A 27,828-nucleotide genomic window follows, 5' to 3' on the forward strand; every position below is an offset into this window, starting at 1 on the left:
AGTAGAATAAGTCAGTGTTTCTGGTTGCCATAGGCAACTTCCAATTCTTCCAATGTTGCATAGAGACTAACAAAATAATATTTGTATAATGCCTCAGTATTACAAAGCAGGTTTACTTTATTCATTTTATTTCTTACTAGAACTCTGTGAAATTAGATATAGCAATCTGGCAGAAATAACAGCTGAAATAATAGAGGTAAATTATGTACAGACTTTAACCAGGGGTCATTTAGTGCCAACAACATAACATTTCTTAATAGCCACTGAAGACATTATATGTATCAGTTCATTGGACAGATAGTCACCAACTCACTAAAAAGGTGGTGTTTTGGTTAACTTTTGCTGGGTAACAAACAACTCCCGAAATTAGTGGCTTAAAATAATCATTCTATTTTGCTCATGATGCGTGGATCAAATATTTAGAAAGGGTTTGGTTAAGCTGTTTGTCTCTGCTGCACATGGGATCAGCCAGGGTGGCTGGGTCTGGAAGATCCACCTCCTGGATGGCTTTTCACTCATATGTCTGACAGCTCAGGTTCCTTAGCATCTTTATCTCCACATGGTATGCCATGCTTCAGGGCTTCTCCATGTGGTTGAGTTTCCCTGAGTATGCAGTCCTAAAGTGGCACTGTTTTCATGGTACCTAGCTTGCAAGAGGAAGAAGGCCGAAGCTGCCAGGCCATTTAAGAGGCATTGTATCACTTGCACCATAGTCTACTGATCAAAGCAGTCTCCGGGTCCACCCTGATTTGGAGGAGGGAGAAAAGAATAGATTCCACATAGTGTTGGGGAAGTGGCAAGATGACATTGCAGAAGAGTATGTGAGATGGGAGATATTTTTGCAGCCACCTTTGGAGAATGCAGTTTATCACAGAGGGGTTTAAAGGCTCATTTGAAGTCAGTGGGTATATTCCTTTCCGATTGCTTTTGTGACAAACACAATCTCAGTGGCCTAAAATAACACAGATTTATTATCTTACAGTTACAGGGATCAGAGGTCTAAAATTAAGGTGTTGTTAGGGCTGCATTCCTTCTAGAACTCCAAAGGAGAATCTATTTCCTCAGTTTTTTCAGCTTCTACAAGCCACCTGCATTCCTGGGCTCATGGCCCCATCCTCATATCACTCTCAACTCTTGCTTCATTGTCATATGAACTACTACCAACTCTGACCTCCTGTCTCTCTTGTTTAAGAACATTTGTGACTACACTGGAACCACCCAGATAATACAGAATAATGTCTCCATCTCAAGATCCTTAACTTAATCTTCAAAGACAACATTTAAGGTAATATTAGAGGTTCTGAGGACAGGACATGAACATATTTAGGGGGTCATTATTTAGCCTACCAAAGTAGGTTATAATATTTTCCCATAGAAACAATACTTTACATCATTGTGGTCTTTCTGGAGGCCCAGTGAGACCTAGGCAATCTTAAGTCTTGAGTATTCTTTCCCTGAATTCATTTGTCCTTCCTCTTGAATCACCCACTCCCAGAATTATCTTATTCTAGTGTGAACATTCCATTAGGATTCTCATTTGTAAGAAAGCATCATTTTGCACTTCTGGACAAATCTGACAGCTAAAATTTGAAACCCTTAAGCTAGAGATTCAGCTGAAATGACTTCATATGGTGATTAGGACCCCAGGCAAGATTACAAAGTAGGCTTAACCCATAAAGCACCTTATATATGAGTCCATACTAATATATGTGATAATGTTTTTTTGGAAACCTGCATTTAGAATTACAGTGAGAAGAGCAAGTTGCATGGCTACTCCAAAGCAGTGCAGTCCCGATCCCTTACCTTCCCACTTCTCTTTCTTGCTGCCCAATAGGAAAGGAGGAAGTTGGAGAGAATGAGTAGGAAGGTGAGAGTTGGAGAGAGATTGCCATAGCTTTTGTAGCTTGAAGCAGAAGCTCTTCTAAGAAACAGAATTAGAAATAGAAACTTGGGCCATCAGGGAGGAAAGCCTAAGAAAGAGGCACTTTCAGGAGAGGTTCCAGTGGTCAGGACAGAACATCCTAGAAAGAAATCTTGGTTCTAGACCACAACAGTTCCTATATCCATATTATTATATGATCATATTTTGTAACTTTTTATGATTATATTTTATTTTATAATCTTTATTTTATGATTATAAATCCAATCTATGCTGGGTTTATAGTATTTCCCCCTTTTGTCCTACACTTTTTGTTCTGGCATTTCTTCTTTCCCTTTTTTCTTTCTCCTTGATTATTCTTGCCAGAGGTCAGTCTAACTTACTTTCCTTACTTTACCTTCTCAAAGAATGAGATTTTCTTGTGTTAATCTTCTCTTTTGTTTTCCATTTAACTTATTTCTATCTCTACTTGTGTTATTTTCTTATTTTTTGTTACTCAGGGCTTGCTCTGTTGTACTTTTAAAAATTTGCTTGATTTGAACGCTTAGGTTCTTTTTTAACTATCCAATCCGTCCTCTTACTGCTGCCTCAGCAGTCAGAACCCCAGGTCCCCATACTAGGTCAAACAGCCTTCAGTCTATCCATGGGTTTCTCACATTTCTTGTTGTTTTCATTTTAGTTTGTTATTATTAGTGCCTGGAATGCTATTGTTTCTCTTGAGATGATTTTAAGAGAAGTCAGCAGTCTGAGCTAATCCACCAATTTGGCAAGAACTAGAAACTAAAAACTATTTCTGATGTTTACATTTTGGCTCAGAATTTAGCATTCTTTCCAAGAAGTTTTTCTCCCATTAATTTAATCATCCATTCTAGTGGGTGATATTTTAAAGCCCTACATAGATGGCAGAGTTTATTCCATTTTCTAAGGAAAAGAACACAACTTAAAAACTATCTTTATATAATGAAATGCAGAGTATTTCTGCCCAAATTCCATGTTTTCAGTGCAGTATATGGATAGACTAATGTGATTTCTGAACACTTACAACTCTAAATCCAAACACTGCCAAAAAGTATGGGTTAGTATTAGTGGTCTAATTTCTTGGGTGATCTTATCTCACTGTAAGAAGCTCCCAGCATGAGCTGTGGTAATTAGTAAAATTACTGTTGGGTTTATCAGACACAAAATTATAAAAGTTCCCCCCACCCCCCAATTAGGACCAATGGCCTATAGGATATACACATCAAAAGACAGAAAGACTTAACTTAGAGTATTTCTTTTGTGTTTTCAACAGTGGAATTCATCACATATGCTTGTAACTAAAGACCAAAATATAAAATGTGAATCAAAAAATATATCATAATAAAGTATATTTGGGGGCTTCCCTGGTGGCACAGTGGTTAAGAATCTGACTGCCAATGCAGGGGACCCAGGTTTGATCCCTAGTCTGGGAAGATCCCACATGTCGTGGAGTAACTAAGCTCGTGTGCCACAACTACTGAGCCTGCGCTCTAGAGCCAGCGAGCCACAACTACTGAGTCTGCATGCCACAACTACTGAAGCCCATGTGCCTAGAGCCCATGCTTTGCAACAAGAGAAGCCGCCGCAATGAGAAGCCCGCGCACCGCAATGAAGAGTAGCCCCCGCTCACTGCAACTAGAGAAAGCCCGTGTGCAGTGATGAAGACCCAACACAACCAAAAATGAATAAATAAAATAAATAAATATTTTTAAAAGTATATTTTTTGTTTCACTATATAAGTCAATTAATAATAATACTTTACATCTGAAGAAAGTTTGACATAAAAATATCTATCTACATACATATACTTATTTGATATTCCCAACAGCTCTGAAGTTAGAAAATACAGTTATAGTGTAACTTAAATACAGAACCTCAAAAGTTAAATAAGTTTCCTAAACCGACACAGTAGAAATTTTTATGTCTGAGACTAGAGTCCACATCATATTATTATTATTTTTTTTTTTTTTAGGACTTGGCTTTTCTATCATGCTTCCAAATAAGATAGGCAAATAAAAGAGAAAGTTGGGTAGAAACAGAGGCAGTTGAGAGGAATGGAAGGAAAAAAAGAAAAAGATTTTATCTAACTTTTCCAAAACACATTATGTTGTATTAAAATGTTATTTATGTTTATCCAAATGTACTCTGTGATCAAAGGTACATTATCTTCCAGAGTATTGATGCCTGCAGAAACACAGCCTCATTACATGGACCTAAGAATACTATATTTTAATGTAAGCTTATAATTTTAACCGCTAAATATTGTCTATTTTAATTACAAAATATTTAAATTCCTACCTAAAATGGAGAGAATGAAATAGTCTTGATAGTCTATCTTTTCTTGACTTTAAGACTATAAACCTTTAATTGTTGCTTTAGAAAGTAAGGAGTCAAAGCATAACTTTACAAAGAAGAAATGTTTTTCATGGATGTATATCTCAGATATGACAGCTAAAGTTTTTAGAAAATCTTGTTGAATTTTCATATCTAAAGTCATAAATAATATCACTATATAATTTTTATAGTATCCTCTTTCCAAATTTGAATGAAACTGCTTAAGTCTGTTATTAGCAGCTAGAAAAGGGAAGGTAAGGAAAGAAAAGAAAATGTGACTAGAGGAGAAGTTACGGGAAAAAAATGAAGAGAACTAGCATGACATATTTTACTAAGTGCTTTGAAAACATTACCTCATTTTATTTCTTGCTAGAAACTTATTAGGTAAATTGTTACTATCCATTTGACAAATTGGAAAACTATAACTGATAGAGGTTAAATAATTTTAAGATCTTGTGGGAGATAAATGTTCGATTGGAATTAATAAAAAGAAATTATAATAAGTCAACTGGAAAACACCCAGCAGCCCAAGAACAGAAAAGGGTCATGCTATGGAGTTCTAAAGAGAGATACCATTGAACCAATGTCCTGCAGTTGATGAGAGGGTGAAATGAGAGGCAGTGTATTATAGCTGGGTCTCCTTGACTCCAGATTTGCCACAAAAATAAGATTCACACCATCGTGGACACTCAAAGAAGGGAAGAGTAACCACTTTAGGAACTATGAAAAAGAGCACTTGGTTCAGAAAGGGTCTTCTCCCAATGATGTTGGGCTCTTATCTTGTTAATTGTCCTGAAGAGTAAATGTAAGTACATACCATCAATTCAATGTAAGGCTCCCTAGGAAAGGGGGAAAGGTATATATAGTCCCCTATCTACAGATGGTCTCTGGGATCTCTGCATGGGTATTCAGAAGGAAAACAAAAGCAAAGTGTAATACCCTAAACTATAATTAAACCCTAAAATTTCAAGAGAAATGAGAGTTTAATAGAAATAGTTATTTGCTAAATTATATTAACACTAAACTGCATAGTTATTACTGTATATCAGAGTACATTCCTACTTTTTTTTTTTCAAGGAAGATTTACTTTTCAGTTTTGCAGGCCTTGGAGTCTCACGTTGGCTGGCATGAGAGTGGGGTAGAAAGATGCACAGATGGGGACTATTCTGAGCTCAAAGGAAGAGGGAGAGCAAACCTCTGTGGGCTGGACCTATAGAGAATCTCATCAGAAAGACGTGTACAAATGCTACTCCACTTCCATCTTTGGAAATGCTGACAAGTCTCCAAAAAATATTAATAAAATATTTTTATATTTATTTAAAACAAACTGTAGCCTTTTAATTGACATTTAGTTGAAATCATCTAATCTCTTTAGATATGGAAATGCTACCTCACTCCTTTTGCTTTTGTATCCAAAGGCAAAACATGGATGGGATATTGTAGGAAATGAGGAAATGGTGCTGCAAAGTGGGAAGTTGTTAATAATTTCTATCAATATTTAAATGATAATTATGTCACAAGCTCTGGAGAGTGTAGAGATCTTTCCTTTCATTAAAAGATAACCCATGAAGAACATATGTATATATATAACTGATTCATTTTGTTGTAAAGCAGAAACTAACACACCATTGTAAAGCAATTATACTCCAATAAAGGTGTTAAAAAAAAAAAGATAACCCATGAAAATTCATGTACTTATAGAGAATATTCTGTTACCTAAATATAGCTTTGCATCAGCTCAGTGACTCTTTATGAGAAAGACAAAAAAATGAAAAAGACTAAAAGAAAAAATGTCACATAGTAATTAAAAGAACCATTCCAAATTCATCTACGTGACTTTAAAATAAAAGGACAGAAAATTTGCACATAGAATGAGAGAGATCTTACTCCCAAGGCTAATGAAATTGTACTGGATGGAATATATATGAGTGGAGGATTGGACTTCATCATGTTTAAGTTCTCTTCCATTTCTAAGATTATATGATTGAGGTCCTTTGAACTTACCTAAATATTTTGGATAAAAATATTCCTAGAAAAAAAAAGAAAAGAAAAAATATATCTTAGCAAATCTAAATTTCATATAAAGTTAAAACGATTTTAAAATGTGTTTTTATATTAAAGATGCAATAAATTACATATAACTGTCATTTCCACATTACAGCATTTTTTCTATAGTAAAATATATACCAGGAGTAGATGACTAATAACATTAAGCCATAAGATGCTTAGGCTTAAAGCAATACTGATCAATTAAATCATGTTTCAAAGGTTTCTAAACTGAAAACAGGCCCCACTGAAGATGTTAAATGTGACTATATATGCCCCCTTTACGTAAATCTTTTAATTTTTCCAAGATGGTTAGATACCCATTTGATACATCTCACATCATGCTGAGTACACACACCAGATTCATTGCTGAATAACAGTAACATAATTTGAATTGAATTAAAGTGGACATTTACCTTTTAGCATCTTATGTACATGTAATACCTTACTTATAAATTGGTTATGTACCAAGAATTTTTCTGTAAATCAGTAATTTGGACTAAGGAAAGCACTTCAGCAAAAGGAGAAAAATGTTAAAAATGATTTCTGATGGTAAGGTTCCCAGGCTAGTTCGCAAAAGCCTTCTTAAGCCATAATACATCCAATATGCAGCATTAATAACATAAGAACTCCTCATGAGAAACCAGTGTTTCTACACAAAAACAACCTCAAGTACAGAACATAACTTTCATCCAGGACACAATTAAAGTCCTCATTCCTTCCTCCTCTCACATATAAACCTACACAACACTTAGCTACTAGTTTATAAGATGAGATCTCCCACTAAGCAATTCAGACATCAGTGTTGTCATCTACAGAACAAAAGCCAGGATATAAACAATGATGAATTGGTTCAAAAGGAGATAATGTAATGGTGAAAGGACTATATTAGGGACAGTGGGGAGACAAGCAATAAGGTGGTGACTGGGAGTGTGGACTAGGGTATGAGGGATGTGGGCAGGGAGTGTCTGGAGCAGGATAGAAAACGAGAAGCAATAACAAATGGGTTTTTTCTTCTTTCATGTCTCCCATTTCTTCCTTACTCTCTCCATCATCTCCTTCTCTTCTGTCAATAACACAACTGTCAGAATGAGTGGAGGAGAGGAAGCACATAAATGAGTTTCTTTTCTCTACCCTTTTCCCTTCCCTCCATATGGCTTCTGTCTCACTCCCCATTTGCTACTCAGAGGCTAAGCTATGAGAACATATTTACAGTGTTAGATATACACGCTCAAGTATTTATGGGTAATATAATCAAACGAAATCTTGAGCATGCAGGCTTGCCTTAAAATGTTCCAGCAAAACAAAATAAAAATTAGAGTGGGTGGGGTAGAGAATAGGCAGAACAAGAATGGCAGATTGTTGATAATCATTGAAAGGGAAAGTAGGTATATTGGGGTTTATTATATTCTTCTCCCTACTTTGGGATATATTTACCATTTCCATAATAAAAAGAAATTTGTGTATATGTGTGTGTGTGTTTATCTGTTTCCTACACAATATGAGTACACTGTTATATTGTGTGAAATAAAATATTTTTGTCTTAATTGCTTTTCCACAACAGGCAACAAAACTAAGACAAACATTTTGATTCAATCTTGGAGAGTGTTAAAAATGAATCTTCGGGTACCCTGGGAAAAATTCCCTTTGAACCTATCAGAGTAGGTGGAGGTAAGAGGATTAAAGGGCAATCCCAGAAAACACAAGTTATTACTGTCTTGGACAAGTTCTCTAACTATAGACAAATGGTTCCTGCTCGTTATGGCTCATCTAGTCTCATGGTTCCAGGAACTAAGGCAGAGGTAAAGGAGGTACTTTGCGTATGTTTTCTCCCTCATTTCCTTTTGGTTATACAGTTCATCTCAGGGAAAAAAATCTGAGGTAACCCTGAAGGTTATCAAACTTGAATTCTTCACCCTAATTCATAGAGGCACTATTTATATTCCTGCTACCCACAGAACATGTTAAAGAACCCCCTTCTCTAGGAAAATTAGGGGACTAAAGATCAGATCTAGGGGCCCCATATTTCTGTATGATATTTAGGGGTCTTTGTGATCATTTTATTCTAGACTAAACTGGAGAAATTTATACACTAAAGGTATAAATTCTAACCGCAGGGACTATTGATGATTTACAGTGGGCTGAGGAAACTTCCCAACAGTTTATGGAATAAATTAAAAGTATTCTCAGGGAACACAGTACTGTAATGAATCCTTTATTAAGCATTTACTGAGTACCTATTATGTACCAAGCTCTGAATTAAAGGCTCTGTTTTCTAAAGTTTGGTTAAAAATGCCAATGGAGAGAATTAATGAAGCATAGTGATAACAATGTAGTCACACACACACACACACACACACACACACACACATACACACTTGAGGTGCCTTCCCCTCACCCAACACTACAAAATCCTGGTTGGCAGAAAGTAGTTACAAACCATGAGGTTCATACTATTTGTGATAATTAGGTACAGTTGAATTATAGTTTGGTCAGAGCACATTGGTTTTGGCATAGTGTCTCCCTAACAAGCCCACTTTCCTTTGAAGGTAATTCCTCCTGAAACACTTCAGTGGGTACATGTGGAAGGTGATATACACAATCATTAACTTTAAAAAGAAACACAAGGGAACACAGACTCAAGCTGCAAACATTCCGTCTGTAACTGTATGTCTAGGTATGCTAACTTACCACTTTTCATGAATTCTTACCGTTTCAGGGTCATTTTCAAAGACCTCCCTGGCTTCTTCTTTATTGCACAGTTCTTCAATGCATTCTCTTTCAAGATTACCCTTTTTTGTTTCTTCAATCAAAGAATATGCACGTCTTTTCCTAACCAGGACTTGTGAAGCATGTTGCTTCGACAAAACTGAAGAAAAACAAAAACAGTTTACATGAACAAATCTTTCATTTCTCCACCTAAAATATTATATTAAGCAATGATATATTATATAAATCATTTTCTGCCGGTAAATTGTATGCCATTTAAACTTAGTATGCTATTTAAAGTTATGCCTGCCTCAGGACTTCCCTCGTGGCGCAGTGGTTAAGAATTCACCTGCCAATGCAGGGGGCATGGGTTCGAGCCCTGGTCTGGGAAGATCCCACATGCCACGCAGTAACTAAGAACATGTGCCACAACTACTGAGCCTGCGCTCTAGAGCCCACAAGCCATAACTACTGAGCCCGTGTGCTGCAACTGCTGAAGCCCACACACCTAGAGCCTGTGCTCCTCAACAAGAGAAGCCACTACAATGAGAAGCCCCCGCACCAAAACGAAGAGGGGCCCTCACTCGCCGCAACTAGAAAAAGCCCGCGCACAGCAGCGAATATCCAATGCAGCCAAAAATAAATAAATAAATAAATTTATTAAATAAATAAAAATTAAAGTTATGCCTGCCTCAGTAGGGTTGAACTGAGGAAAACACATGGATACATAAGCACTTTGCTTAACAACTCAAAGAGCGGTTTGGTGTGTAGCTACAGCGTTTGTCTAATGATCTATGCAAATTATTCAAGCTTATGCTTGAGGTCAAACATACCAAACAATAATTTAATGTTTACCTCGTTATGACTACATTGGTAAAAGCATCATGCTGAAATGGCTATAAAGTCATAGCCACAGCATCTTTAAAGCTAGAGTAACAAACTTTCTCAGTTTTAATGGAAAACTTGTGTGATCTCTGTGGAGAAAGAGAAATGCAGGAGTACAGTCCAATCAGCTATTTGAAAGAAACTTGATAGGCTAAAACACCTGGTTATTTATACAAACAAGAAAACAAAATTCCATGGCAAAAGGAAGACCTTGTGCAAAGCACAAAATACAGAAGAGAAAAAATCAGTAACTTTGAGTATATAAAAAATTGCAAGTAGTTGACAAACGATGATAAAAATAACAAAGTTCAACATCAAGCAACAGATTGCAGGAAAATATTTCCATCATATATAACAGAAAAAATTACATCCAGAATTTATAAACAACTTTTGAAAATTAAAGGAAAAGTAATACAACAATATGCCAACCAATACAGGAATGTGTGCAAGGTTAAAAACAAAATAAATAATATAAATAAAATATAAACAAAGCAATACCATTTACACATCACTACAGAGAAAAATTAAAGTAGCCAATAAACATGTGAAAAGATGTTTAACACAATTTTTAAAAGCAATTGGATTTTTGCCTAATAGATTTGCAAAAATTTAAAAGACATAATATCAAGTATTGGTGAGTGTAAGTGGAAACAAGTATTCTTGTACAATGGTGATAGGAATATAAACTGATAGGTATTATTTGAAGGTAATTTGGTAGTATCTGAAAATTAAAAGTACATATACTGGGGGCTTCCCTGGTGGCACAGTGGTTGAGAGTCCGCCTGCCGATGCAGGGGACACGGGTTCGTGCCCCGGTCCGGGAAGATCCCACATGCCGCAGAGCGGCTGGGCCCATGAGCCATGGCCACTGAGCCTCCGCGTCCGGAGCCTGTGCTCTGCAACGGGAGAGGCCACAACAGTGAGAGGCCCGCGTACAGCAAAAAAAAAAAAAGATGTTATTCTGTGAGCATGCCACCTGCCAAGTGTATTGCTAACTGATAAATGGTAGCCCAATCAACAATGAAAGGGTCTGACATTGCAATTATCTCATTTATTTGAAATAGTTTTAAACATGCTACTTGATAATAAATATAGCAAAAACTTGGCCCTTCTGAACTTCAAAGCAAATATGTGAGTCTTTCTGAAAAAACAGTAACACTTTGTATTAAAGATAAATATTTTGATACAATAATAAAATAATCAAGGTCAAATGCAGTTGGAAAACAAAACATAATCATCACTCCTTGGCATTTCTTCCTTACAGAATAATAAGTTTTAGAATGCAGAGGTTAAAATTAGTATTTAGGAATATCTCTTTCCCTATAAGGACCCCCACTGCAGGACACAGACCAGCTGTAATAACACATCCTATATTCATGTTTGGGGAAGTTCTCAATTGTCCAGGGAGAACCAAGGTGTGGTTTAAAGGAATGCTCACATACATTTATAAAACTAGAAGGAAACAAAGTAACCTCCATTATTTCAGAGATGATGAAAATGAGATGACCTCAATATTTCAAGGTCAAGATATTTGCTCTAAGTTATAAAGCTAATAAATAGCAAAAGTACAACTTAGATCACAGGCATCCCAATGCTCAGAACTGCAACCATCCATTACTATTTGCTGCTGTTTTTCAAAAAAGAGAGTACATTTTATTCAAGAGTGATTCCTTCCAAAACAACAAATACGTCTACCCAAAAGACAGAACAGGCAGCTTATTACCCAGAAGTTTCACTGTCTCAGATGATAAGAGGAATATTAAAATGAAAATTGTTATACCTCTGACCTAAAGGATAATGAAGCTAATAATTTAAAAAATAATTTTGTCTAAATAAATTTTGCCTGAATTTGAACGTTTATGTTTTAGTTCATCTGGGCTCACCTCAATAATACTTCCAATTGGCATGACACTTAAAAATTTTCAAAGTGCATATTAATGATTTCATTTGATCCTCACATAAATAATGAAATATATTACAGGACAGAATTATCATCCCCATTTTTCTACTGAAGAAATTGGAGCTAAAAGAGGTTACATGGTTTTATCAAGGTCATAGAGCTACAAAGTTGTGCTATTGGGACAGGAATTTAAATGTACCCATCCTCCTAGTCCAACACTCTTTCTTCGATGTATTCTGCCACTTAAATGCTCACAATGTACTTGATCTAAAAAAATTAATTACGTGGTTGTGTAGTGGACATGTTTGGTATCTTAAATAAGACATTTACTGTCCTTTATAAAAAAGATCCATCCATCTAACAGAGTGTGCTTCCAAAGGAGTCTACTATTCCTTGTCAAAAAGATACAAACGTGATATCACAGATCCAAGCTAAGAACTACAGAACTGTAGGATGAGACAAATATATGTTCCAAAGTGTTTCTATCAGCTGGCTCAAAGTCAATCTGCCCAAAAATATCTACCCTGCTGACATGCAGGAATGTCTAAAAAGTTCCATAATTTATCATAATAATAACTATGGCACCATAAGCACATAAATGCTCTTTTTGCATTATCTCCTATTAATCCTATCACAACTGTTATACACATGAATTAACTGAAACTCAGAGAAGTTGAGTTTAATCTTACCAAGTTCACACAACTGAGAACAGTCAATCAAGCCTGCCTCCAAAACCCATTCTCTTTCTACATTACCACATTGTCTCTAATTATTTGTTTCACTTCTTTAGATCAAGAAGTTTTTCAAGAAAGTCCTTGTGAAAACACAACTATGTGCTTGAAAAGTGTTATACTCAGATTCAAATTTTAGGTTATAATGTTTAGTTATGAGTCTTTCAAGATTAGAAATATGACTGAATCTGCTTGATTTTTTTAACAATCTGAACAGTGACCATAGAAGTTGAACAATTATGTCAATAACATAAACCATTATGCAAACATTAACTAGAATTCTTTTATGAAATTGTCTTCACAGCCTTCACGTGTTCCCTTCAATATTTTCTGTGGGGATCAATTTTTTTTCCAACATAAATTTGACTATATAACAGAAAGTAATTTATTGTTGTTGGTACTTCACTTAAGCATCTGTCATAAGGATAGTGGGGTTAGCATTGCCTCTACTCACAGGAAAATTCCCTCACAGTTCAATTCATTTCGACCTTGGTCAAGGATTAATGAAAAATGTTAAAAGCCCCTTTCCCACTTAGTTGTCCAAGCTTGCCACCCTCTGTTCAGAGGGGTCAGGGCCACACAGCTGCAGGTTGTCCAAAACTGATCAGTCAGATGTGGGTCTAAGAGGAGGAGGTCTAAGCTTTAGAATAGTTCATCCTCTGAATCTCTTCCATTCTGCTCTCTTGTCTTTGCAAAGATGGTTCTCACATTCCTCCCTCCAAGAGCTCTTTTCTTTTTAAATTCTGCTTTCTGTCTCTCTTTTGGCCCTTGTTATTTGGCATCCCAAGAATGAAAAACTGTCCCTAAAAGAATGTGTCTGAGAAGGGAATTTTAGGCTAGCATTTGGCTTGGCAGAGTGTTTGAATCTTTGTTTCTTCTTCACTGTAGGATGGGGTCAGGGAAAATGGAATTCAATGTACAAATAGAACAATTAGATAATACTCTGAGACATGCCTCCTATGTCTCAACTGTTGAAATGGCATGTTTTGCTTACAAAAAGACTGATAAAAATAGAATCCCATGATATAGGAAAACCATTAGTTAATAATGATGGGATTTTTATTTTACAATTTTATTTTAAATAATCACATATTAATTAAGTATAAAATCTTTCATTTTTATCATAAAGATTTATACCACAGAAGATTTATAATTGAGGAGGGATATTAAAAAATGTGAAGTTGCAAGGACGAAGAAAAAATCAAAATAGATTTTTAATTAGGCATTCATCAGCCTACATACTTATTACCAACTTTAAGAAAAGCTTGTGTTAGCCTTCAGAAATAAATGCGATGTCTGTATGTATGCTATACTTCAATCTTTTAAAAGTAAAGTTTATTTTTTTAAAAGAGATCTAATATACTACCTAATGCACTTCTCTACATTTCACATTTTGTTTAGTACTGAGGACTATGCTGCTGAGCAACTGTTTCTTCTCATATTATTATATTAAGGGTTAGAAAAACTTTAGAAAAAGTATTCTGTAAAGGTGAACCATGCCTTTGTCCTTCAAGAGGACTAAGCAATAAATAGGCTGATGAGAAATAATTTAAGAGAATCAAATATCATAAGAGGTAGGTCTGCATAGGTTTAAATCTGGGAAACAAAAAGAGGATATAACCTGTGAATTATATGTTGCACAAATAAAGGTGAGTTCTATAACATTTGGATTAGAAAGGATGAGGGTTGGCATTTATTTAGAAGTAGGAAAGCCAGTGTCATTAAAAAATGTGACCATTGACCCCCATTCTGGAACAGATCAATGAATGGATAGGGAAACAATGCTTGAACTGTTCAGCCACAACAGAAGTGAAACGGACCTCTCCTTACTTGAAGATTTAATTTTAACTAATTTACAGCCCCTAGTCTAGGGGAAAAAAAAGAGTAAATCAAACACTCTAACCAATTCTCCCCAAAGATTAAACCTTTGCTTTAGCCGTAGAGAGAGAAAGCAGTACATTTTATTCAATAGTTATTCCTTCCAAAACAACAAATACGTCTACCCAAAAGATAGAACAGGCAGCTTATTACCCAGAAAAAAACTACATTGTCCATTTCTGTTATGTCATGTGTTTGTTCTTGGTAAGTGATAAATTAAGGTACTTCTTTTGAAGGAATTCAGAGTTCAGATTTTGGTAAGGTCTGAAGAGGAAATTTCTAGAGCCCTGTCTTTTCTTCTCTAGACCCTACACTGCACACTGGCTACACTTTCTGAGGCTACAATGGGAGGTCTCTTTTTAGGATGTGAAGCAAGATATTCATGTAGTCAGCTTGCTTTGTCTTTTTTATCTCCTACACATCAGGACACCAAAACACTATCTGATTCGATGTCACGTAGCAAGAGGTTACAGCACAGTAAATGTCTTGTTTTTGTTCTATTTGACCTATTTTGTTAGGGTGGCATCAATTAATATAATTAGTTCACTGGCCTGTGTCTGTATTTACGTTTGGAAAAGCAAAAGGCAACAATAAGAGAGCTGGCCTAATTCTGCAATACCCCACTTCCTGCAACATCTCCCAGATCTCCCCAATAAGCAAGTCTGAAGCACACTGAGAGGCTTAGAAAGACTCTAGATCTTAATGGCTTCCCTTTTGACTCTTAGGATATTACTATTTTTTAAGTGCTGATCTGGAAATGAGATTATTTGGAATATTCGTAAAGCATCGAGTAGGAGTTTATAATGTAATATAATTTCTACCAGCCTTTCAGAACTCCCTGCTGACTTTCTAAAAGGCCATAAGACACAGTCTAAATAACAATGGAGTAAAATGATAACTTAGGAAAGGAGAGAAAATGATTGGGATAAGGAGTCGAGGAATAGAAAACAAGTAATAAGGAAAGGTGCATTTAACACATACCATGTGGGAGAAGGTTAGTAGCACAACTAGAAAGAGTTATTTTCAAAGAGTCAATGTCCTCCTTACCTTGACAATTGCCCTCGACCAATTCCCACAAAGTGTCCTAAAGAGAAGCCTGCCCAGTTACCTAGGACTGATAACAAGTTTCCCAAAAGCAATGTCCTGTTAGAAAAATAGACCTCAACAACCACAGTAGAACCCTAAGCCAGCTACCTAGTCAATCTAATCAACTTAGGACTGTCTTCAAAAAATATGAAATAACAGCTAAAAATCAGTAGATATTTGCATAAAATTAATAACATGAAAGAGAAGGTCAAGAGGAACATACAGACTCCAAAGGAAATAAAGGTAATTGAAGACACAGAAGATAACTTTAAAAAATATATAACTAATATCCTAAATAAATTGAGACAACCTGGCATCCATAAAACAAAAGTATGCTATGAAAAAGAATTAGAGAACTAAAATATGATTTCAAAATAAAAAACTTAATGGATGGGGCTTCCCTGGTGGCGTAGTGGTTGAGAGTCTGCCTGCCGATGCAGGGGACACAGGTTTGTGCCCCGGTCCGGGAAGATGCCGCGGAGCTGCTGGGCCCGTGAGCCATGGCCGCTGAGCCTGAGCGTCTGGAGCCACGAGAGAGGCCACAACAGTGAGAGGCCCGCGTACCGCAAAAAAAGAAAAAAAAAAAAACTTAATGGATGAACTGAAAAATAGAATGGACTACTCCCCACCCCCCAAAAAGTCAGCCCTTTTTCATTCCTATCACACTGACAAAGATTTTAAAAGTTAATATCCAATGTTGGCAAAGATGAGAGGAATCAGACACTTAAAATCTACTTTTAAAATCAGATTCCCAAGGGAAATCTAACAACGTGTCTAAAACCTTCAAAATAGGTGCACTCAAACTGTTATATATAGGATGGATTAAAAAACGAGGTCCTACTGTACAGCACAGGGAACTGTATTCAATATCCTGTAATAAACCAAAATGGAAAAGAATATGAGAGAAAATGTATATATATGTATATATAGCTGAATCACTTTGCTGTAAACCAGAAACTAACACAACATTGTAAATCAACTGTACTTCAAAACAATTAAAAAAAAAAAACAGTAATTGGGGGCCACCTTGGAGGCTGTCTACCACAGGCCAAGATGATTTTTCCCTTTGGATGTTTCCTGTATTTTGTTATTGATATTGTGTTTTTCCCCTGGGTAGATATTTTTAGAATTTTTCATTACATTTGAGAGTAAGATTTTGCACCAGTTTAAAAAAAAAAAATAGGCACACTCTTTAGATATTCAGCTAACAGTTCAATCGCTAGGACATTAAACTGAGGAAATGAACATGGACATAACATTGGAAATAATTTAAATGTCCAAAAATATGATTTTAGTTAAATATATTATGATGAACATATATAAAGGAAAACTATAAATCTACTTTAAAGTGTGACATAGATTTTAATTTATTGATATAAAAACAATTATCATTTTTAGATGAAATATCAAGTTACAAATAATATGTAGAGCAAAATTCCATTCTTTCGCTTATATATTTTAATTTCTAAGAACGTATATACACAGACAAAGGGGCTTAGAAGAATATAAAGCATAGGTCTCTTGCTAGTGAAACTACAGATGCATTTTTTTAGCACATTATATTAAGCGTGGATTACTTGAATGGTTTAAAAATGTAAGGAGATAGTAGGATATAGCTGGTAGTTTAAGTTGAGGAATGATGTCCAAAAAGGACAGAAGGTCAAATGGAACCCTAGGAAACTCTAACATTTATGGAAAAGGAGAGATCATCAAAACGACAGAAATAGAATTAGTAACACATACATATGCAGAGAGAGAAAGAAAATTTGAAGATAATGCTTATAGACATAAAAGGAGGTCAATTTCAAAAGGATAAGTTTCAAGTGTCAAATGTTGCAAAGAAGTTATTAATAATAATTACTATTATTTAGGATGAGAGCTAAAATGTATACAGTTGGTTTAACAATAGGATCACCATTAACATTCTCAGTCCCCAATACAGTGGGAGGGTGAGAAGAGAGGAGACCTCCAGAATAAACTATTTCTTCAAGAAGAGCAAATGAGAATAGGAAGAGAAAGAGTGGGTGATAACTTTAAACAGAGGCAGAGAAAACGTAATGTTTTCCTAAAGTCGGGAAGGTACATCACAGAATAGCTGTGAAACTCAATGAGAAAATACCAAATATGCTGTTTTGAAAGATGGAAGATATCATATAATTGCAAGAAGTTACAATTTTACCATTTTTATGGAGATTTAAAAGCCAGTGTTCTTGAATGTGTCCTTTTAAAGTCCATTCCAAAAAATGGACCAGAGGACTAAGAAGAATTATGCTAATGTCCTAGAACCAGTAAGAGCCGGTTCGTGTTACCACTCCTCCATAGAAAGACTCAGAATCTATGTGGATAAATTATCCTTATTTTATTTTCCCTCAAGCCTGGAGATTTCAATTTCTATATTTGGAACAATGTAATATAAATGAAGGGGTTTTCCCCATACTGGACCTAATAACAATTTATTGCGTTTAGAAAAAACAAAACTGCAACATTAAAAAATTAAAGCAACGTTTGCACTTTAAAGTTAGCCTTAGAAACCCCAGCTCCTAAAGGTCCTCTGTTACCTTCACATCTAATAAGTTTTTACTGAAGACGTTCCCTACAGCTGCGTTCTCCTGCCATGGGGCTCAGCTTCTTTCCTCCCTTCTCTGACATCCTCTCCCCTTCTCTGTCCCTGGCCACTGTCTACTACCACCCCTGCAAATTTCTGTTCACTTCTTATGCAGAATCATTTATCTATCTTCTCTGCTATGGCCTTACAGACCAGAATGATTCAAACTCGAAGTGTAGGAATTACCTGAGAGTCTTGTTAAAATGCGTATGCTGAGTCAGTAGGTCTGAAGTGGGGTCAGAGATACTTCATTTCTAATAAACTCCCGGGTAATGCTGCTGCTGGTCCATGGGCTACACTTGAATAGTAAAGCTATAGACCATGTTTTGTGGACTTTACTTTCTAAATCTAAAGCCATTTTCAAGGCAATTTCTAAAACAATAACAGTTCTCACCATAGGAATAATTTCAATATCAACTGCTACAATATGTTTTTCAAGCTGCCACATTAATAACCAACTTAATGTCATTATACTAAGTCATCGGCTGGTCTGTTCGTAGGCATGTTAATTATGCTCTCTCTCTATCACAAATTTTATTCAGGTAGTTAAAGCAACCTTACACTGTGTAATATACATCACCAAAGGGTTAAATGGGCAACAAGTAGTTGTGCTTCTCTTAGAGGAAGAAACAGCAATCTTAACCTTGGAGGAAAAATGTTTGTAACAGAGACAATGCTGACCAAATATTCCATGTGCTTCCTTGCATTGGAAGCAGATGTGAGTTTTGTTACTTCCACGCTAAGATGGTTAAGAACAAGTACGAAACTGAGTTATTTGTACTGAGGTGGATGGACCTAGAGTATGCCATACAGAGTGAAGTAAGCCAGAAAGAGAAAAACAAATACCGTATGCTAACACATATATATGGAATCTAAAAAAAAAAAAAATGTCTCTGAAGAACCTAGGGGCAGGACAGGAATAAAGATGCAGATGTGGACTTGGGGACACTGGGAGGGGGAAGGGTAAGCTGGGACGAAGTGAGAGAGTGGCATGGGCATATATACACTACCAAATGTAAAACAGATAGTGGGAAGCAGCCGCATAGCACAGGGAGATCAGCTCAGGGCTTTGTGACCACCTAGAGGGAGGGGGGGGATAGGGAGGGTGGGAGGGAGATGCAAGAGGGAGGAGATATGGGGATATATGTATATGTATAGCTGATTCACTTTGTTATAAAGCAGAAATTAACACACCATTGTAAAGCAATTATATTCCAATAAAGATGTTAAAAAAATTTAAAAAAGAACAAATACGCCTCCTCCATTTCTTTCCTTTCTTGTGGGGACATTGGATGCCATGTGTTCCAGATGGTACAACTAGAGATGTAAGAGATTTACACAAACCACATTGAACTTTACATGACTAAAAAATAAACTCTTATTTTACTAAGTCACTGAGATTCAGTGATTTGGAGACTAATTTGAAGATTTGTGGATTAAAGTGTTATCACACCATAACATATCTTACCCTAATTAACATAAGATTATGAAAAATTTAAACTAATGCCTATATTCAATAATGTGCTAATTTTCTCCTTTATTAATTCTAAAAATAAGAGAGTTCTAGTGAAAGCATAAAACACATAGATAAGACAGAGTACTTCAGCTTATACCTTGAATAAAATAAACAATAAAGCAAAAGAATGAAAAAAAAGCCCTAAATATATTTAAATATTAGAGAATAGCACCAAGAAAATATCAATTTTCTAAATTACCCTATAATATAAATGGGGAAGTAAAGACCTTAGAAACCTTTATCACACATCAATCCATGATCCAAAAAAAAAGGAACAAAATCTTATAAAATATCCTAAAGTCTAAGAAAGCTAAGGACAGATCACCTGGTATGGTTGGGGAGGACAATAAAGAGAAAGAGTCTTTCAAAAGGAAGGACTGGGCTTCTCCGGTGGCGCAGTGGTTGAGAGTCCACCTGCTAATGCAGGGGATGCGGGTTCGTGCCCTGGTCCGGGAGGATCCCACATGCCGCGGAGCGGCTGGGCCCGTGAGCCATGGCCACTGAGCCTGCGCGTCAGGAAAGGAGGACTGGCATATGGAAAGACCACAAGGGAGAGAGGACAGAGAAGGACCATTTTCCAGAAGAGGGGCAGGGAAAGCTCATTTGGAGGAAAAGATTTGGAAGCTTCCAGATCATGAGCCTTGTACACCAGGTTCAGACTTCAGAAATAGAAGAGACAAAAATCAGCCGCAGATGCCTCCTACTGATTTCATAGAAGCAAACCGCCATTTTGTGGAGAGGATCACATGGTGAGCCTGCTAATGCAGGGGACGCGGGTTCGTGCCCCGGTCCGGGAGGATCCCACATGCCGCGGAGCGGCTGGGCCCGTGAGCCATGGCCACTGAGCCTGCGCGTCAGGAAAGGAGGACTGGCATATGGAAAGACCACAAGGGAGAGAGGACAGAGAAGGACCATTTTCCAGAAGAGGGGCAGGGAAAGCTCATTTGGAGGAAAAGATTTGGAAGCTTCCAGATCATGAGCCTTGTACACCAGGTTCAGACTTCAGAAATAGAAGAGACAAAAATCAGCCGCAGATGCCTCCTACTGATTTCATAGAAGCAAACCGCCATTTTGTGGAGAGGATCACATGGTGGGAATTGTGGGTGCCTTCAGCAGCTGAGGGCCTGAGTCCTACAGCTGCCAGAAACAGAATTCTGTCAATAATCCGTGAGTTTGGAAGAAGATTCCAAGCTTCAAATGAGATCTCGGCTCTGGTGGACCCCTTGATTTTATCCATGTGAGAACCTGGAGCAGCTCCCTGAACTTGTGCCTGGACTTCTGACCTATGAACCTGTGAGATAATAAATTGTGTTGTTTTAAGATGCTAAGTTTGTGGTAACTTGTTACGCAACAATAGAAAACTAATACTCAAGGCATATATGATTTTGAATTAGGCTGAATGTATTAATATTGCTAATTTTGTTCCATGTGCTAGCTAGAGCCCCAGCTTCAGTTCTAACAGCTGGTTTGGTTAGCTAATGCTATCACAGACAAAATCTTGGCACACACTGAAAAACACTGAAATGCCAGACATTCCCTGACATAATATCAAAGAAAGAATAGGAGTCAGATGTTCTGGCTTGAATTGTTCATGTGACTCCTACCTGTTCACCTCCTCACTTATCCACCCTACTCCCTAACAGAAGAAAAGAATATATTTTCATGACTATCATAGGTTATTGAAGAAATCACCAGAATTTTTAAAAAGCATTGTACTGGCTGTTCTCCCTAGGTAGGAAATCTTGCTGGGAGGGGCTGCAATGAAAATGGGCTCCCAGATCTCAGGTGGGATGGGAGGAACCTGGGTGGCTGAGCTTAGGTAGCAGCCTGTACTGACCTGAATCAAAGTCAGTGATCAAATCTTGGAGAAAGGATTAACAGGCAAAGCTCCCCCAAAATTAGATGGAAAGACAACCCACAAATTCTTCACTGAGTTTTTCACCCCAAACTCTCTGGGTTAGCAAATAGAGGTTGTATAGTCACAATACAAAGAAATCACCACCTCGCCTTAATTACCAGTCGAATTAGTGGATGAATACAGAACCTCTTGAATGAAGGAGAAGAAAGACGCCCTTGAGGAAGCATCTGTAAACTTTTCTCCTAGTTTTCTCCAAAGCAAAATAAATGTACTGGGTAACTGCACTAAGGAAAGAGACTCTCAAAACTTTATTCATTATTAGATGCCTAAGATCTAAGATCAAAACACCTAAGATCTAAGGTATGCTGTTCAGAATTGAGGATTATGGGGCTCAGTTGATAAAGGGAGTTCTGTCCTGAAACTATAGGCCCAATCAGACTCAATCTTAAAACTGTGATTCCTTCTCATTCCTTCCCCAGGCCTAAGAGCACTGAACTATTTTCAGCAAAAATCTGGTCATGTCGGGCTTCCCTGGTGGCGCAGTGGTTGAGAGTCCGCCTGCCGATACAGGGGACACGGGTTCGTGCCCCGGTCCGGGAAGATCCCACATGCCGCGGAGCGGCTGGGCCCGTGAGCCATGGCTGCTGAGCCTGCGCGTCCGGAGCCTGTGCTCCGCAACGGGAGAGGCCACAACAGTGAGAGGCCCGAGTACCGCAAAAAACAAAAAAAAAATCTGGTCATGTCGGAATATTCCTGCTCAAGTGAGAAACAAGTTGTTATATACCTGGCTGTCCATTACTAAGATGGAAGAATAGATTTTGATGGACCTCTTATTTTTGAGGCATATTCCACTTTTAGATGTTCTACTCTGAGCTTTTTACTATGAGTCCAAAAGCTGCCAAGTGCAGGTGGAAACCAGAATAAGAGAATGCTCTCTAGCTAGTTCAAAGTTCATTTCAAACAGTCTGTCATGTAGCCGAGCCAGTAACTCATCAGATCTAATTGGGCTTAAATGGTCCATAGGACATCAGGGTACTCTTGAGACACAGTTCAATTGTGAAATGTTCAAATGGTATGAATGGGATGAGCCTAAAGCACCACTAAGTGGCCTGGGCCAGTTTCTCATTCTCCTGACTTCTTTCCCTCCCTCTCCCTCCACCTCCCTTTATGGACTCATGAGGAAAGGCCTACAACCAAGAATGAAAAGGAAAAGATACCTCAGTGTGATGTACCAACATGAGCCAGAGGTAGACATGCTACAAAGCTACAGCCAGAAATGAACTACAGCCTCTCTCAAGGGTGATCCTGAAGAGCACAGGAGAAATAAAACCTTCACAAGGGGCGGACAGATAAGCAGTTATTTCTCATTGTCCATTTTGCTTAGAATGAGAAATTATCAGAGATCAGAATCTTTGCTACTTTCTCAATAGTTACAACTGGTCTGTCCAGTTGTTCAGAGACCTGTAAAGAGTTAGATCTTAGGCCTAGAAACAAGGAAGTTTGGGCAAGAATTGCCCCAGAGCTGAGAATATTTGTGTTCCAAGTGGATAGCCCCATATCAGGTAGGTTCTTAATTATAAAAGGGGGCAGAATGGCCCACTTAATGATTGTCAGTTGTGGTTCTTCTCACAATATGCACCTAACATATTTTCCACTGAATTAGAAGCTAAGACTGCTATGTAGCCATTTCAAGTTCTTTACTCCTGTTGGAAAAAAAGAGAGAACTATGCTGGAATGACAATAATCAAGGCAAAATAGTGTAGTTGCCACATACAAATCAGGGTTAGAAGTGTTGCCTCTCCAGGATGACTACTATACACAATAGAAATTGTAAAGAAGAGATGGATACAATCATCCATAGGTGGGAAAAACAGGGCTCAGGTTCTTCCTGAATAAGGGTGTGGTACATCTCATTGAGTAGACAAAAAGATCAAACATGAGGAACTGCCTAAAAGCAGGGGACATATGAATTCGGTAGTGAAGGAAGAAGTCATAAATACCAGCTCTAGCTTCAAACCAAGAGAGACAGGCAAGCCCTAAAGCCAGTACCTGTATTCCCTTGCTTGTCTTTTTAAAATTATTTTCTGGAATATAGGATGTGTTGGTATACTACAATGTATCATTTCATCCATAGAGCACAGCACATTGACACAGAATTGTGACAGAACTAGAGGAGGCAAGGACATCATCTGGTGATACTAAACTAGGAAATGGTAGCCTTGAGCCTTCCTCTCTGAGTGTGGTGACTGGAATCTCTTGAAGAGGAGGTCCTTTCTGTTGTACATTAGTTATTTGCATTATATTAGAAATATCTGCATTATATTTGAAATGTTTTTCAAATGGTGTTCATGGAAAGAAGGGCATGTGTGTATGTTGTACAGCCAGTAATTGGAATGTGTAGACTTCTCTTGTTTCTGCTTCCTTCCCAAGATCCATTCCTTTGTGGGAGCTGTCCTTCTGGCACTCCACCTGATTCTACTGAGCTGTCAACCACAGGACTCCAGAAACAAGCTAAGCCAAAATAATCAGGCTCCCTCTTCTAAGAAATTCAATCATGAACAGGTATGCACAGAACTAGAAGGCAGTTAGAACTGAGTCATCTGATGGCAGCTCCTCACATAGTGAGCACATGAGTTCCCACTATATAGATCACCTAAATGCCCAAATCCCTGGCTTCCCTAGGCCTGGTTATTCAACATGCCATTAAGTAGGTCTTCCAATAAATCCACTCAGCTTTCCTTTTCCTCTATTTTTCTTTCTTACTTCCTCTTTTTTTCTTCCTTCCTTTCTTCCTTCCTTCCTTTCTTTCTCCCTTCCTTTCTTTTTCTTTCTTTCTTTCTGCTTTAGTTAGCAAGAGTCTTTACTGTTGCTTGTAGCTAAAGATTAATATATGTATTATCAGGCTTCTCATATTTTTTCTCACAGTATTTTGAAAGTTTAAATATGCATATAGATCATTTAGCTATTAAAGAGGATATTGAACTTGGTGGACAGAAAAGGTCTATTATGAAAAGCATGACTGTATATCCTAGATAGAATTAATGGCAAGAGAATACAGCATAGCGTGTTGTTGTTGCTGTTGATGATGATGTTGTTGATGATGATGATGCTGTACATCAGATATCGTCTCTAACTCTTCCAGCACCAACCCCAACTCTAACATAAGCTTGATAAAATCTCTCCAGAAAGAGGAAAGCAAAAAAGAGAAGGAAAATATGAGTCAGTAATGTCAAGGGTAGACTGCACCTAAGCAGAAGTGGAAGTCTGGAAAGGGCCAAATTAGCACAGCCAAAGGGGACATCCCCTTTCTTCTATTTTTCTTCACACAGCCTTTAGTGTGGTATACAATATATAGACAGTATAATTTTTAAATCTATAGATAGATATATACACATATACATATAGATACAGATATAGATACAAGCATGTGTGAAAAGTCAGTTCACATCTCTGAACAATTGCAAAAAAGTTGAACTGGATGATTTCTCAACTCTCTCAAACCTAAAGCTGTGATTTTTAAACTTTTTCTTTAAATAGTGACTGTATTTCTATGGACTAAACAATAAATCAAATATTTGGAATTCTAATTCTATCTCAAATTTACCATCTTAGGGAGTAAACACATTCCATCTGTATCTCGGTTTTCTCATCAGTAAACCAGAAATTATTTTTAATCCAATTAAACTAGAATTAAAGAACTAAGTTATATACACTATCAGTGTCTATATATAACAAGATTTCTCCATATGTATGGTTTGATTATCTCTGTATAATACACATAGACACACACATCACTTTTTAACTCTGCCTAGATTCCATGAACATGTAACAATCTCTACAAAAAGAAAGGGCTTAGCAAATTCCTGTGGTGACAAGCAGTACGTGTAGCAAGCCATTTGTGCCTTTTTCTTCTCTCTGCTTATCATGTTTTATGTATTTACCCATATATTTCTCTGTAAGCACAATTAACAACCTTGTTCTCTGGTACAGAGTTCAACAAGCAGACCCCTGCGAGGACAATGCATGGCCGTCCAGTCCATAAATGATTATCAGTGGAAATGTACTCTAGGCTCCCATGGATGGGAAGGTCATGGTTGGCTCTGGAGGATGCATTCTCTGTATTTTGTTGGCTTCACTTGTACACTCTAAAATCATATTTCCCAATAGGGAAGCTGTCTCAGTCTGTGTAGGGGTCAATAAAAACCTTTCTGTGATGAGAGCATACTCCATATGTTTAAGTGTTATTCCCAACATCTTGCCCTGTGATGTTCACATTATTTCCTATGTTAGTCTTTTCATATTGATTACAATTTACCAGTTATTTAGACCCAGTAGTTTTTCATGTTTTAATTATCCCCTCTGTGATTATTTTTTCTCTCCATTTCCAAATGTTCTTTTCTCTCTTCAGTGTTTTTTTGTTGGTGTTCACTTTCATGAACTTTCATTTCATTCTGGTAGAATATTTTAGTGACTTCCAAAATGGAATGATTGCATTCCAGGAGAGTGTACAAGATAATTCATTAAGGTACAGAAAGAAAACACCAGTGCTACTGTTCAGATTTATTTTGACTTTATCCTTTAAAAACTCATTTAAATATACATAATATAATGTTCATAGTATACTAGGTCAGAAGTGCAGGTGTGTAATAAACAACTAAATATTTTAAAAAATAAAAACACTGGTTATCAGACAAATACTTGTTTGTCCTACTGAACTATATACCTAATGAGTTAGTGTATGTGGTCTATATATAGGCTTAATGATAGAGGTTTGTATGTTGAAATTCTGCTATTGTGCGTCTTTAATATAAAATCAACAAATGTTGTTTTAGCCTTTAAATTAGAATTTTAAAACACCTCATTCATCCTGATCTGTAACCAATAAAAACTAATAAACCTAGTAGAATGTTAGTAAATTCCTACTTAAGTCTCCTGACATTGTCATCTTTGGAAAGTTTACATTGGAGCTTTAACCAATCTAAAAGCTATGGTGTAATTCAGAGTTTATCTCTCCCATGCCATTTCCTGAGAATAAAACATAGCACAAGTAAGCATTTTTCACCAGTGAGCATGCTTAACCTTTAAAGAACAAACTAATTGACAACTAAGATGTACTAAATGCCTTGATATCCATATATATATATATAGAGAGAGAGAGAGAGAGAGAGAGAGAACTCAATATCCTGCTTTGAATCCAGGCATGGGAACATAAAGAACAGGAAACACAAAGATAAAAGTACAAAGAACTCATGCGACGACCTCAGATCAGTGGCACTCCGTCAAAAATCCTCAGTACGAAATTATCTGAGAACTACAATATTTAACAGTCCTTTTGATTTCAAGGTTAAAAAAATGACATCTCCGTACTGCTACGCAAACCCGCACTCATCCCCAAATAATTCGTGTGTCAATGTTGAGATAAGGAAACCAAGCTCAAAGTCCAGGCACTGCAGAGCGGAGGTAGGTTGCAGCAGGGGGTGCTGGTTGGGGACAGGAGCTAGTACAAAGAGAAGACAGAGTGGGCTGACTTTCCTCTACTTTTATACTGTAATGTGCTCATCCTTGTCCTATGACTGGGAACTTCAACTGTTTGGGGCAAATGGGTACGTGTTCTAATTCCTTCATTGATATTTAGTATCACTCGTGTTCTAGAATCTGTCCTGTTGGGCAACACTTGATTCCCAGAGCAGGGTGACTATTGACCCTGCCTCCACCATTACACTGCCCGCTAGATCCACGGATGATGGAAGCACTTGCTGGAAACTTTCTAGGAGGCTGCAGCCCTAGAAAAGAAAATCCTCCCAGCAGGGCTCGGAGTTCAGTTGGCAATGCTGCGAGAAGAAGACAAGACGCTATTAATTACTCACAGTTCGCCTCCAAGACGGGAAGCACTAGGGCGAGGCACGCCAGCAGCGCCCCAGAGCGCCCACCCAGGACCCTCATGGCGAAGCGCGCGGAGGCGCGGGCGGGGACGGTGGAGCGTCGCGGCGGGGACCCTTGCGCTCGGCGTGCCGCGGGGCTGCGACTGGAGCGCCGCTGTCTGAAAACTGCGGCGCGGCGGCGCCTGCGAGCGAGAGCGCCCGCGGAGCAGCCGAGCCGGGGGCGGAGGGGACGGCCCGCTCCCAGCCCCCAGCCCGACGGGGAAGTGATAACAAGGACATTTCCTGGAAGCTTTTCTTTTCGGAGCTGGGGGCAGGGCTCAGGGACAGCGCTGAAGGCCTAGTAAACACTGTCGAGACATCCTCCTCGCCCTTTCCCAAACTCCAGCGTTTCGTTTGGGTGTCCGCAATGTGAAGTTTGCCAAGGAAAAGGGGAAGCAAACGCAGTAAAACACACACACACGCAAAACACAACCTCCAGCGAGCCGGAGTGGAAGGCTGAGT

The 27,828-nt window shown here is 37.7% G+C and overlaps 1 protein-coding gene across 2 annotated transcripts in view; it reads right to left on the reverse strand.

Annotated features, from left to right (window-relative positions):
* PROS1 (protein S) overlaps window positions 1-27,592 on the reverse strand; it is a 57,604-nt gene extending 30,012 nt beyond the window's left edge. The window contains exons 1-3 of one of the 2 annotated variants that reach the window (XM_024759244.1): window positions 27,313-27,592; window positions 8,989-9,146; window positions 6,236-6,260 (exon numbers count right to left, since the gene is read on the reverse strand). In XM_024759244.1, coding sequence (XP_024615012.1) covers window positions 6,236-6,260; window positions 8,989-9,146; window positions 27,313-27,388 — 259 coding nt within the window. In that variant the 5' untranslated portion in view covers window positions 27,389-27,592. The remainder of the gene's footprint in view (window positions 1-6,235; window positions 6,261-8,988; window positions 9,147-27,312) is intronic. The other variant, XM_024759245.1, reaches the window with a different exon arrangement.
* Window positions 27,593-27,828: the final 236 nt, after the last annotated feature.

The sequence above is a fragment of the Neophocaena asiaeorientalis genome, unplaced genomic scaffold (genome assembly GCF_003031525.2).
Source record: "Neophocaena asiaeorientalis asiaeorientalis breed wild unplaced genomic scaffold, Neophocaena_asiaeorientalis_V1.1 scaffold197, whole genome shotgun sequence".
NCBI lineage: Eukaryota > Metazoa > Chordata > Mammalia > Artiodactyla > Phocoenidae > Neophocaena > Neophocaena asiaeorientalis.